The sequence below is a fragment of the Thalassophryne amazonica genome, chromosome 19 (genome assembly GCF_902500255.1).
Source record: "Thalassophryne amazonica chromosome 19, fThaAma1.1, whole genome shotgun sequence".
In the NCBI taxonomy this organism is placed as follows: Eukaryota; Metazoa; Chordata; class Actinopteri; order Batrachoidiformes; family Batrachoididae; genus Thalassophryne; species Thalassophryne amazonica.
In genome coordinates, this window is record NC_047121.1 from 25,176,489 (window position 1) to 25,189,504 (window position 13,016).

The 13,016-nt window shown below is 40.0% G+C and overlaps 1 protein-coding gene across 1 annotated transcript in view; it reads left to right on the forward strand.

Moving 5' to 3' along the window:
* The first annotated feature begins 4,531 nt into the window (after positions 1–4,531).
* The window catches only part of vrk1 (VRK serine/threonine kinase 1), a 40,290-nt gene continuing 31,805 nt past the window's right edge, over positions 4,532–13,016 (forward strand). The window contains exons 1-2 of the mRNA XM_034159438.1: positions 4,532–4,613; positions 7,591–7,762. Of these exons, the coding sequence (XP_034015329.1) occupies positions 7,591–7,762 (172 nt within the window). The 5' untranslated portion in view covers positions 4,532–4,613. The remainder of the gene's footprint in view (positions 4,614–7,590; positions 7,763–13,016) is intronic.

A 13,016-nucleotide genomic window follows, 5' to 3' on the forward strand; every position in this document is an offset into this window, starting at 1 on the left:
AAATTTACAAATGTTGGAACACTTTTACAAGTCCCAAAATAAATTTACAAATGGCAGAACACTTTTATAAGTAACGGAAAACAAATTTACAAACGGCAGAGCACTTTTGCAATCCTGAAACAAATTGGCAGAACACTTTTACAAGTCCTGAAACAAATTTACAAAATAGCAGAACACTTTTACAAGTCCCAAAACAAATTTACAAACGGAAGAACACTTTTACAAGTCTCAAAGCACATTTACAAAATGGCAGAGCACCTGAAACAAATTTTCAAATGGCCGAGCACTTTTACAAGTCCTGAAACAAATTTACAAACGTCAGAACATTTTTACAAGTCCCAGATTAAATTTACAAATGGCAGAACACTTTTACACGTCCCGGAAAACAAATTTACAAACAGCAGATCACTTTTACAAGTCCCGAAGCAATTTTACAAATGGCAGAGCATTTTTACAAGTCACGAAACAAATTTACAATCAGCAGAGCATTTTTACAAGTCCTGAAACAAATTTACAAATGTCGGAACACTTTTACAAGTCCCAAAATAAATTTACAAATGGCAGAACACTTTTATAAGTAACGGAAAATAAATTTACAAACGGCAGAGCACTTTTGCAATCCTGAAACAAATTGGCAGAACACTTTTACAAGTCCTGAAACAAATTTACAAAATAGCAGAACAATTTTACAAGTCCCAAAACAAATTTACAAACGGAAGAACACTTTTACAAGTTTCAAAGCACATTTACAAAATGGCAGAGCACCTGAAACAAATTTTCAAATGGCCGAGCACTTTTACAAGTCCTGAAACAAATTTATAAATAGACAGATTCTGACGGAAGGGGAATGCACCAAATGCTGAACGCCATTAGTAAATTAGTTTTGTCTTCTTGTAAAATTGTTATGCCATTTATAAAAGTGTTTTTGCAATTCCCAGCCACCATAGAGAGTGCATCCCTTGGCCAGTGTTCTTGAAGATAAGTTCTGGATCAAATTCAAAATAAAATCCTAATTTTTGAGAACATTATCCATCTCCTCACCTAATTTCATCAACATGCTCTCACAAATTTTGAGTTAAATGCTGCTATGTACCAAACAGTCTTCTAGATCACAGTTGAAGAAAAAGTTCCAGATCACCTTCAAAATGTAAGAACTTATTTCCTGGATCATTATCTATCTGCTCATCCAGTTTTATTGAAATCTTTCATGCCTTTTTAAGTTATCCTGCTAACAAACAGGCAAACAGAAAACATTCCTTCCTGGGCAGAGGAAAACAGTAGGAGGGTGGCTTAGTGGTCAGCACTGTTACCTCACAGAGCAAAGGTCTCAGGCTTGCCTCAAACCTGGTCCTTTCTGTGGTGAATTTGCATGTTGTCCCCATGTTTGTGTGGGTTCCCATCAGGTGCTCTTGCTTCTTTCCACTTCCAGAGACCTGCAGCTTTGGTAAATTGGTGACCATAGGTGTGAATATGTTTGCTTGTCTATTTTGGTGGCCTGTCCTGGTGCACCTGCCTTCTGCCCAATGACTGCTAGAATAGGTCCCCCATCCCTCATGACCTTGAACTGAAGTAAGAACATGGATGGATATGCAGTAGTTTTATGGAGCAATGGTAGAATTCTATTGCAATTTTTTACACAGATTGTGTATGTTTTCAGCAGAAAAAAATGTCTAATCTGTGCTGATTGTAGCACTGTGAAATGTTGTGCTCAATCTGGAAAGTTTTAAGCATATTAAAAAAATTGTGACATCAGGATTCAGAAAACATGAATAATAGGATGTCATTTGTGCAGACAGGAGCTAATATGTGCTTGTTACACTGATAGCTTCAGTTTTTATTTTGCTAATTTATCTTGAAATAAGTAATTTCTGCCTGAATGTGGAGTTATTTTGATGCCAGGCTACAATTAAATGCTAAAATTATAATACAATGCAGATTATTTTCTGTTTTGGAGCAATGACCCAACCTGGGCAGTTGAGTGCACCATTCAATCTGTGAGGGCCCCATCACACTTTGCAAGAATCAAACCAACCCAGGAGGAATGTTAAAAAAAAAAAAAAAAAAATTAATGCCACATCTTGGAGGAAGTAAGAATTGAGGAAAGCAGCTGTCTGAATACTCAGACTGCACTTCGACGCACACTGAATGATCTCTGCACATGTTGTGCGCATTAGCCTCTGAACACAGTACAAATGTAGGTGGAACACATTAGGATCACCTAGACAGCTGTCAGATTGCAGTGAGAATATGACAAATGCATTTATAATGCCGCATGAGTGAGGTCGATTATGGGTGGAGCAAATCTGTCCCAGCAGCCCTTGTGCTGCACTCTTAGTGCTTTCAGGCAAACTTGGGACATTCGGCGCGTGGCAGATCATGTTGAACTGCCCCACGAATGCCACCAGATTGCTTCAAGTGCTGTTTTCATCCCGTACGAATAATTAGATTGCAGTCAAATTGTGGTCACTCTGACCATTGTTCAATATATTTCCACCTCGACTGCACCTCCGCTGTTTTGCACATGTGACCTGGAACTTCAGGCCTTAACTAGTACTGTGCCTGAGGTCTTCCATTTCCTCACTATGACAAGAGTACCCAAATTTATGCACCTGCCAAATTTTGTTGAAATAATTATTGGACATTTTCTGTAAATACTAGAAACGTCATTTCACTTCTCAAATATCAGTGTGTTTGTGTGCTATATGATATATTTAACTGAAATTTCTGATCCAGACAACCAATGATTTATAAAGGAAAATTGTGAAAATTATCAGGGGTGCCCAAACGTTTGCATACAACTGTATAGAAGATATCTGAAATTTTGTTTACGTTTATGAAGTTCCATGCAGGTTGTAGGCACCAGACATGGAATATTTGGAATATTTGTTTTAGCAAGTTTTCAGGGTCTCATGCATGCATTTTCTTATAAATGTATAAAAGACATAAAAAAATTACATTTTAGTTGTATAAAATTCATTTGCAATTGTTGTCATGTGGTTTCTCTATGTTGTTTAAACTGCAGCAACTCTCTGGCGCGCAAGGGATTATGGAGTACCTAAACAGGGCGAATGGCCGCTACACAGGAAGACCACTTCAGCCAACTTTAGACTCTTGAACATGTTCTACTTTGGTGCAATTCATATAATGCATATAATTGTGTAACTGATGTATAAACAATATTAAATTAAATTTGACCTTTATAGATATACATTATACATCTATAGACATGATGACATCAATTGACAACTTCTTTTGCATGCCCGTATATAGAGGGGGGGTTCAGGGGGTTCAACCGAACCCCCCCCCCCCCCGACAATTCTGCTGATTTTTTTCTGCTGATTTCTTTCTGATCGGGATATCAACATTATGTATTTTCTTTTCATTGATAATAAGCAACAAGCACTAACTGTTACACAGCTATTATCACACACCCTCAAGTTTCAATTTCCTCTGCCAGAGTAATCCCTTAAGTGATGAAAGGGGAAACTGCTAGATAAACTTTTCCCATGGGGGTTGAGAATTTTTGCTCCCTGGTCCCTATCCTCTTCTGATATCAAACAGATTAGTAGGCTTGTAAATACCCATGTAAACACACAATTACACTTGTCTGGTTTGTAAAAACATGTTTGTATGTATAAGCTGAGAAATAAAGGGAGCTTCTCCTTCCTGTTGCAAATACTGTAAAGGTGCAAATATTCGCGTGGGATTTATTATGCGAATTTCGCGAGTTAAACAAGGTCGCCAAATTAAATACCACTATTTTAATTCATAACGTACATATACGTACATATTCATAATGTAAATGCAAATATTAATACCGCTAAATACGAGGTCTGTTAGAAAACTATCCGACCTTTTTATTTTTTGCAAAAACTATATGGATTTGAATCATGTGCGCTTGCATCAGTCAAGCTTGAACCTTCGTGCGCATGCATGAGTTTTTTCCACGTCATTCGCAACCGACAGGCAGGTATAAAGTTTGCATTAATGTTATCTTGGTTCTTCCTGGTGGTTCTTCCTGGGTGGTTTTTATGGCAACTGATCCATCCCAAGCAAGGTCTATTTGTATATAAAAATGTATTTCCTAAAATGATATATTTTGGGTTTCAAATGAAATTTATGTAGCTTTTTACCCCTCGAAATCCTCAAAAAGCTTTTGCTTCGGGGGGCTTTGCCCCCCTGTCGCCCCCCACGAGGGCATTGCCCCTCGACCCCACCGGGGGCCCTGCGGCCCACTGGACCGCCAACTCAAGGATTTGAACCCCCCCTTTCACATTCCTATATACGGCCCTGTTTTGACCCACAGTTTGCTTAATTTGTGCCTAAATACAAGCACTAACAAGCAACAAAGCAGAAATCCCTTCCCGCCCCGCCACCACATACATCTTGGTTGCTTGTGTTAAGCGTTGTTTTTGTTTTGTTTTGTTTGCTTTTTGCTTAAATGATCATTTCACCATTCTTTCACCACTCCAGCTCGATAGGTGGGAGTAATGCACAGTTTCGCTGTTTTTGAGAAGTGTCATTAGAGAAACAGGAAGAAGACTTCACTTCCTGACCGCTACTAGTTTTGCGGGAAGTTTGTTCCGGAGGTTGAAAATTAACACCTGTTCCTGGTATGTTCAAGTTTTATTTTTAGTTCTTATCTTCGCCGACGTTCACGTGTTGTTTGTGTTTGTTGTACAGCCGAAGGTGCTGCAGTTGTTTGAGAGCTGTCGTTTCTACGCGGCGAATGGAAGTCAGTGTTGCTAAATGAGAGCTCTCTGCTAGCTTTAAACTTCCCTTCCTCAGGCTTGTTAATGTGATGTTCGACATTAAACGTGATTAAATAACGGCAGCTAAAGCTGACATCAACGGTATTGTTGTTAACTGAGTTTGCAGCTGCAGCAAACACATTGACAGTGTGGTCCATAAGTATTTGGACAGTTACACACTTTAACCCCTTTCGACCACAGTGGTGCTGAAATGAAACAATCAAGATTTGCTTGTAGCTAGCAATAGCTCGTATATGTATGTGTCGCAGACTTGAACGAGTGAAGCTCTTCAGCATCTCACCATGTCATTTAGGTCCTTCAGACGTTTTTCTTGAGCATTGCTAAAACGTTTCAGCTTCTGGGGGGACTGGAGCTCCCCCCAGACCTCCTGCTTTTTCCGTTTTTTTTTTTGTTTTTTTTTTTGCCTTTCAGCTTCTGGTAGGGGGGTTCCACTCCCAGACCCCCCCTCCCAATTCCAGCCCCTTTAACCCTCTGCCACTTTACGCATTTTTTAAATGTGTATGTAAATTAATCTTCAAAATTTTCAGCTAGTTGACAGTAGGGCTGTACAATGTGGCCAAATTATATTGCAATATTGTCATATCAATATGATATACAATATGACTATGATTTTACACAAAGTGCAGCAACAGTGAAAATTAAACATTCTTAAAACAGTAATAATACCACACTCATTTTGCACTCATCATTAGGTTAGGATACAGTGCCCTCCAAAAGTATTGGAACACAGTGCTGAAAGACACTTAACAGAAAAAATAACAAAGAACAAAGCAACTTTATTATAGAAGGATAAAAAAATACAGTGCTAAAAGACACGTTACAGAACAGAGAAAATAACAAAGAACAAAGCAACTTTATTATTTAAGGATAAAAAAAAAAAAATCAGGATTATAAAATCAAACCTTCACTGTGCTTTGTGATGGAATCACTATGATGATCAGTCCAAGATGGCGGCCTCATTTCTTGCGCCTCAACAACCAATGCTGCGTCTTCTATTTACAATGTCTATGTTCGGTCTGTCGCTGAGATAGATGATGACTGGTGTGCAGTTTTAAGCAGAAACGAGGTGTTAATCCATGCGCAATGAAGGCAGGGCAGACCGAGTTTTAGGGGGACCGTTTGGTCTGTGACACCGGCCAGCCACGTCTGAGCACGCACAGCAGGGTGTAAACCTTATGAGCTGGCTGCCCAGGCTGATGTCACTTCCACCACATAAATTGTAGTCCACATGACAGACAGACAGACAGAGTAGAAAATAAATCAAAACATACAATAAGGGGAAAGGCATAAACTCATTCATGTGTGATCGCTTTGCTGGTAGTGCTGTGGACACATGGGACATTTCAACTGATGGCTAACCAGCAACTCACTGTCAGCTGGAACTGACTGTGTTTTACTTTAACATGTTGTGTGCACTGAGATGTTTAACAAATCAATAAATACAGCAATAACTACACCCATGAACAATATACATTTCTGTGCAATATATTTATATCCTAGCCGCACCTTGCACTAGTGTCAGTTGTATATATATTTTTCCTTACATTGTTGAATTTTTCTTTATATCTTGTTTTTGATACATATTCTTGCACTATTTTTATTCTATTTTATTGCACTGCAATTGGATGGCCCTAATCTCGTTGTACCAATGTATAATGACAATAAAAGGCATTCTGATTTTGATACATATTTTCTTAACAAATACATAATATTAATCACAGAACAAAGTAACAGAGAGTGAGATTTTTTGTCTGTGAGCTGTGAGGTGGTCCGCAGAGGTGGGCACGTCGCTGCGAGCAGCAGCTGTTGAGACATGTGTCCTCGCAAGTCACAGCTGGGGAACACCTATCGTGCCATGTAGGATATCACCTCACAACACTCCACTGTGAGGCGCGTACATTGGCATGCTGTACTCGCGTGCACAAACCCGTCACCGTGTGATCATTCATGCCTGTCTGACCATGTCGTTTTTTTTTTGTTTTTTTTTTGCGGTTATTCAGCCAGTTTCTCCTTCTTTCATCCAACTTCGTGTTGTGTCAAGGGGCCATAAAATTGTGTCCTTTGACAGCTGGACACGACTAATTTTTTTGTGTCTATGTTAAAATTAGTGTTATAAAGTTAATCATGACTGGTTATGTTAAAGGGTTTTATTTGTTTTAACATACACTGATCAGCCATAACCTTGTGACTGCCTATGTAGTATTGTATAGGCCAGCTGCCCTGATCCATAGAGGTATGGACCCTATGGACTTCTGATGATGTGCGCTGGTATCTGGCACAGATGTCAGCAGCAGATCCTGTCCTGTTAGTCGCTAAGTGGAGCCTCCATGGATCAGATGTGTTTGTACAGCACATGACCCTCTCACTGGTTTGCTGGTTTTCTTAATGTACACCACTTTTGGTAGATACCACTACACACAACCCACAGGAGCTGCAGTTTGGACATTCTGTGGCCCAGACATCCAGCCATCACAGTTTGGCTCTGTTTAAAATCCTTCAAAACCTTTCAAGAAGAATCAGTTAACTGTATTGCTCAGAGAAAGCACATCCCTTTGCCAAATCTCGAAGAGCTCACTGAAATACACGTATTTAAAAAAATGATCAAGAATCCAGATCCCAATCAAAATCATTTTTTGAGGGGTTCTTTTGTAAAACCATCTCACATTGTGGAGATTATCTGGCAGTATTTTGTCAAAAAGACTATCAGAGAAACACCGCATATCACATAATCGTCTTGGTGAATATTAAAGTAGTTTATGGTAATTTTGTTGATTTGACTAATTGTTTCCATGCTAACATTTAAATTGTGTATTTTCAGATGCCTCCTAAGGTGCCTCAGAAGAGCAGAGCTCCAGCTAAGGTCAGAGCTCCAGCTAAGAGGAAGCTGGCAGAGGAGTTTCTGCCTGGAGAGGTCCTGACTGACAATGCAAAAAAGGCCTGGAAGCTGGGGGCTCCAGTTGGTCAGGGGGGCTTTGGCCTCATATATTTGGGTATGTACTTTTTAGAAGTGTCACATGTAATACTGCAACATTGTTTTGCTTGATCAGTCTACTTTTGTCTTTTTCATTTATGCAAGAAAGACCATTAAAATGTCAACCTTATAGTTGTTGTTGCTCAGACTCAAAATGAAGTATAATCCAAACTGAAGATCCATATGCTTTTGGAGCAGAAGTGGGTGGTGTGTTCAAAAATCCATGTTATGGTATATTTAAAACATCAGGCTGTATTTTACATTCAAATTTGGCCGCAGAACATTTGTTTTTTTTCTACTCTGTTTGTGCATGTTAGCACTGTCTTCAATATGTGCATGGATGTTTGTGCGTCTTAAGTATTTGTGTTTGCTTGGTGGAAGTAGGCCTGAACAATTTAGGGAAATATCCAGTTGTGATTTTTCCGACATATTGTGATTGCAATTTTATTTGCATTATAATTTTTGAAAGTCAAGCTTCAGTTCAGCATTTATTATGTACATGTAAAACAGGAAATAGAGCTGTACCACTTAAGAGAACATTGAAACATTGCTCACTTATATTAAAATTAATCACTTATGATTTGTGAGCATACCTAATCCGCAAGGAGCACGACACTTCTGATTGGCGGACATGACTGTGACAAGCAGTGATTCTTATTTGCTTGCCTCTACTGGTGGTTGGCTCTCACTGCGGTATTGTATCACTTCCTGTTCCGGAGCACAGCGGTGTTTTTCTGTATCTGTTAGCTGTTTAATCTGCGCAGTTAGATTGATCTAGTTATCTAGATTACGATTTGTTTCCCAGTGTAATCTTTACGTGCCTTAACTAAAGCACTCCTTCTGCTGAATCACCTCTAAATTATTTACACATTATTCACTTTGCGTGTTTTTAGGAATCCGCTAGCTTAGCGTAGCTACTAGCTCTTAGCCGATTTAGCATGGCGGCTTCTCCTGTCTCTCCCGCACTTTTCTGCTCTGGGTGTGAAATGTTTAGTTATTCCTCGGCCTCCTTTAGCAGTAACGGTACTTGTAATAAGTGTAGCTTATTCGTAGCTTTGGAGGCCAGGCTGGGCGAATTGGAGACTCGGCTCCGCACCGTGAAAAATTCTACAGCTAGCCAGGCCCCTGTAGTCGGTGCGGACCAAGGTAGCTTAGCCGCCGTTAGTTCCCCCCTGGCAGATCCCGAGCAGCCGGGAAAGCAGGCTGACTGGGTGACTGTGAGGAGGAAGCGTAGCCCTAAACAGAAGCCCCGTGTACACCGCCAACCCGTTCACATCTCTAACCGTTTTTCCCCACTCGACGACACACCCGCCGAGGATCAAACTCTGGTTATTGGCGACTCTGTTTTGAGAAATGTGAAGTTAGCGACACCAGCAACCATAGTCAGTTGTCTTCCGGGGGCCAGAGCAGGCGACATTGAAGGAAATTTGAAACTGCTGGCTAAGGCTAAGCGTAAATTTGGTAAGATTGTAATTCACGTCGGCAGTAATGACACCCGGTTACGCCAATCGGAGGTCACTGAAATTAACATTAAATCGGTGTGTAACTTTGCAAAAACAATGTCGGACTCTGTAGTTTTCTCTGGGCCCCTCCCCAATCGGACCGGGAATGACATGTTTAGCCGCATGTTCTCCTTGAATTGCTGGCTGTCTGAGTGGTGTCCAAAAAATGAGGTGGGCTTCATAGATAATTGGCAAAGCTTCTGGGGAAAACCTGGTCTTGTTAGGAGAGACGGCATCCATCCCACTTTGGATGGAGCAGCTCTCATTTCTAGAAATCTGGCCAATTTTCTTAAATCCTCCAAACCGTGACTATCCAGGGTTGGGACCAGGAAGCAGAGTTGTAGTCTTACACACCTCTCTGCAGCTTCTCTCCCCCTGCCATCCCCTCATTACCCCATCCCCGTAGAGACGGTGCCTGCTCCCAGACTACCAATAACCAGCAAAAATCTATTTAAGCATAAAAATTCCAAAAGAAAAAATAATATAGCACCTTCAACTGCACCACAGACTAAAACAGTTAAATGTGGTCTATTAAACATTAGGTCTCTCTCTTCTAAGTCCCTGTTGGTAAATGATATAATAATTGATCAACATATTGATTTATTCTGCCTAACAGAAACCTGGTTACAGCAGGATGAATATGTTAGTTTAAATGAGTCAACACCCCCGAGTCACACTAACTGTCAGAACGCTCGTAGCACGGGCCGGGGCGGAGAATTAGCAGCAATCTTCCATTCCAGCTTATTAATTAATCAAAAACCCAGACAGAGCTTTAATTCATTTGAAAGCTTGTCTCTTAGTCTTGTCCAGAAAGTGCTGTAACTAGGTTTAAGGATATGATTCCTTCTTTATGTTCTCTAATGCCATATACCAACACAGTGCAGAGTAGCTACCTAAACACTGTAAGGGAGATAGAGTATCTCGTCAATAGTTTTACATCCTCATTGAAGACAACTTTGGATGCTGTAGCTCCTCTGAAAAAGAGAGCTTTAAATCAGAAGTGTCTGACTCCGTGGTATAACTCACAAACTTGTAGCTTAAAGCAGATAACCCGTAAGTTGGAGAGGAAATGGCATCTCACTAATTTAGAAGATCTTCACTTAGCCTGGAAAAAGAGTTTGTTGCTCTATAAGAAAGCCCTTCGTGAAGCTAGGACATCTTTCTACTCATCACTAATTGAAGAAAATAAGAACAACCCCAGGTTTCTTTTCAGCACTGTAGCCAGGCTGACAAAGAGTCAGAGCTCTATTGAGCTGAGTATTCCATTAACTTTAACTAGTAATGACTTCATGACTTTCTTTGCTAACAAAATTTTGACTATTAGAGAAAAAATTACTCATAACCATCCCAAAGATGTATCGTTATCTTTGGCTGCTTTCAGTGATGCCGGTATTTGGTTAGACTCTTTCTCTCCGATTGTTCTGTCTGAGTTATTTTCATTAGTTACTTCATCCAAACCATCAACATGCTTATTAGACCCCATTCCTGCCAGGCTGCTCAAGGAAGTCCTACCATTATTTAATGCTTCGATCTTAAATATGATCAATCTATCTTTGTTAGTTGGTTATGTACCACAGGCCTTTAAGGTGGCAGTAATTAAACCATTACTTAAAAAGCCATCACTTGACCCAGCTATCTTAGCTAATTATAGGCCAATCTCCAACCTTCCTTTTCTCTCAAAGATTCTTGAGAGGGTAGTTGTAAAACAGCTAACTGATCACCTGCAGAGGAATGGTCTATTTGAAGAGTTTCAGTCAGGTTTTAGAATTCATCATAGTACAGAAACAGCATTAGTGAAGGTTACAAATGATCTTCTTATGGCTTCGGACAGTGGACTTATCTCTGTGCTTGTTCTGTTGGACCTCAGTGCTGCTTTTGATACTGTTGACCATAAAATTTTATTACAGAGATTAGAGCATGCCATAGGTATTAAAGGCACTGCGCTGTGGTGGTTTGAATTATATTTGTCTAATAGATTACAATTTGTTCATGTAAATGGGGAATCTTCTTCACAGACTAAAGTTAATTATGGAGTTCCACAAGGTTCTGTGCTAGGACCGATTTTATTCACTTTATACATGCTTCCCTTAGGCAGTATTATTAGACGGTATTGCTTAAATTTTCATTGTTACGCAGATGATACCCAGCTTTATCTAGCCATGAAGCCAGAGGACACACACCAATTAGCTAAACTGCAGGATTGTCTTACAGACATAAAGACATGGATGACCTCTAATTTCCTGCTTTTAAACTCAGATAAAACTGAAGTTATTGTTCTTGGCCCCACAAATCTTAGAAACATGGTGTCTAACCAGATCCTTACTCTGGATGGCATTACCCTGACCTCTAGTAATACTGTGAGAAATCTTGGAGTCATTTTTGATCAGGATATGTCATTCAAAGCGCATATTAAACAAATATGTAGGACTGCTTTTTTGCATTTACGCAATATCTCTAAAATCAGAAAGGTCTTGTCTCAGAGTGATGCTGAAAAACTAATTCATGCATTTATTTCCTCTAGGCTGGACTATTGTAATTCATTATTATCAGGTTGTCCTAAAAGTTCCCTAAAAAGCCTTCAGTTAATTCAAAATGCTGCAGCTAGAGTACTGACGGGGACTAGAAGGAGAGAGCATATCTCACCCATATTGGCCTCTCTTCATTGGCTTCCTGTTAATTCTAGAATAGAATTTAAAATTCTTCTTCTTACTTATAAGGTTTTGAATAATCAGGTCCCATCTTATCTTAGGGACCTCGTAGTACCATATCACCCCAATAGAGCGCTTCGCTCACAGACTGCAGGCTTACTTGTAGTTCCTAGGGTTTGTAAGAGTAGAATGGGAGGCAGAGCCTTCAGCTTTCAGGCTCCTCTCCTGTGGAACCAGCTCCCAATTCAGATCAGGGAGACAGACACCCTCTCTACTTTTAAGATTAGGCTTAAAACTTTCCTTTTTGCTAAAGCTTATAGCTAGGGCTGGATCAGGTGACCCTGAACCATCCCTTAGTTATGCTGCTATAGACGTAGACTGCTGGGGGGTTCCCATGATGCACTGTTTCTTTCTCTTTTTGCTCTGTATGCACCACTCTGCATTTAATCATTAGTGATCGATCTCTGCTCCCCTCCACAGCATGTCTTTTTCCTGGTTCTCTCCCTCAGCCCCAACCAGTCCCAGCAGAAGACTGCCCCTCCCTGAGCCTGGTTCTGCTGGAGGTTTCTTCCTGTTAAAAGGGAGTTTTTCCTTCCCACTGTAGCCAAGTGCTTGCTCACAGGGGGTCGTTTTGACTGTTGGGGTTTTACATAATTATTGTATGGCCTTGCCTTACAATATAAAGCGCCTTGGGGCAACTGTTTGTTGTGATTTGGCGCTATATAAAAAAATTGATTGATTGATTGATATCGGCTAAGGGTCCTTCAGTGCCTTAAGTAGCTAATGGGGCAATTTTCGTCATATAATGGGCCATTCTCAGACATCGATGGTCCTGTTCAATGCAGAATAAAGTAATGTTTTTAATCTATTGGAAGAGCTATACGTTGAGCCACTTTATTTAAATATGATGCAAATTTCATATTTCCTTATTTTATTTTGTCATTGATGTTATGCAGAGGTCATAAATGTTTAAAATCTTAGACATTAATATTGATGGACAAAGTATTTGCTCATTTCTTCAAAACTTGCTTAGAGTAGCTTTAATCTACAATATCTTAATCTAATGAGCAGCAGAGAACTGTCAGGCACGGAAAATGAGAACTTTCTTTTTTCATTAAATGTT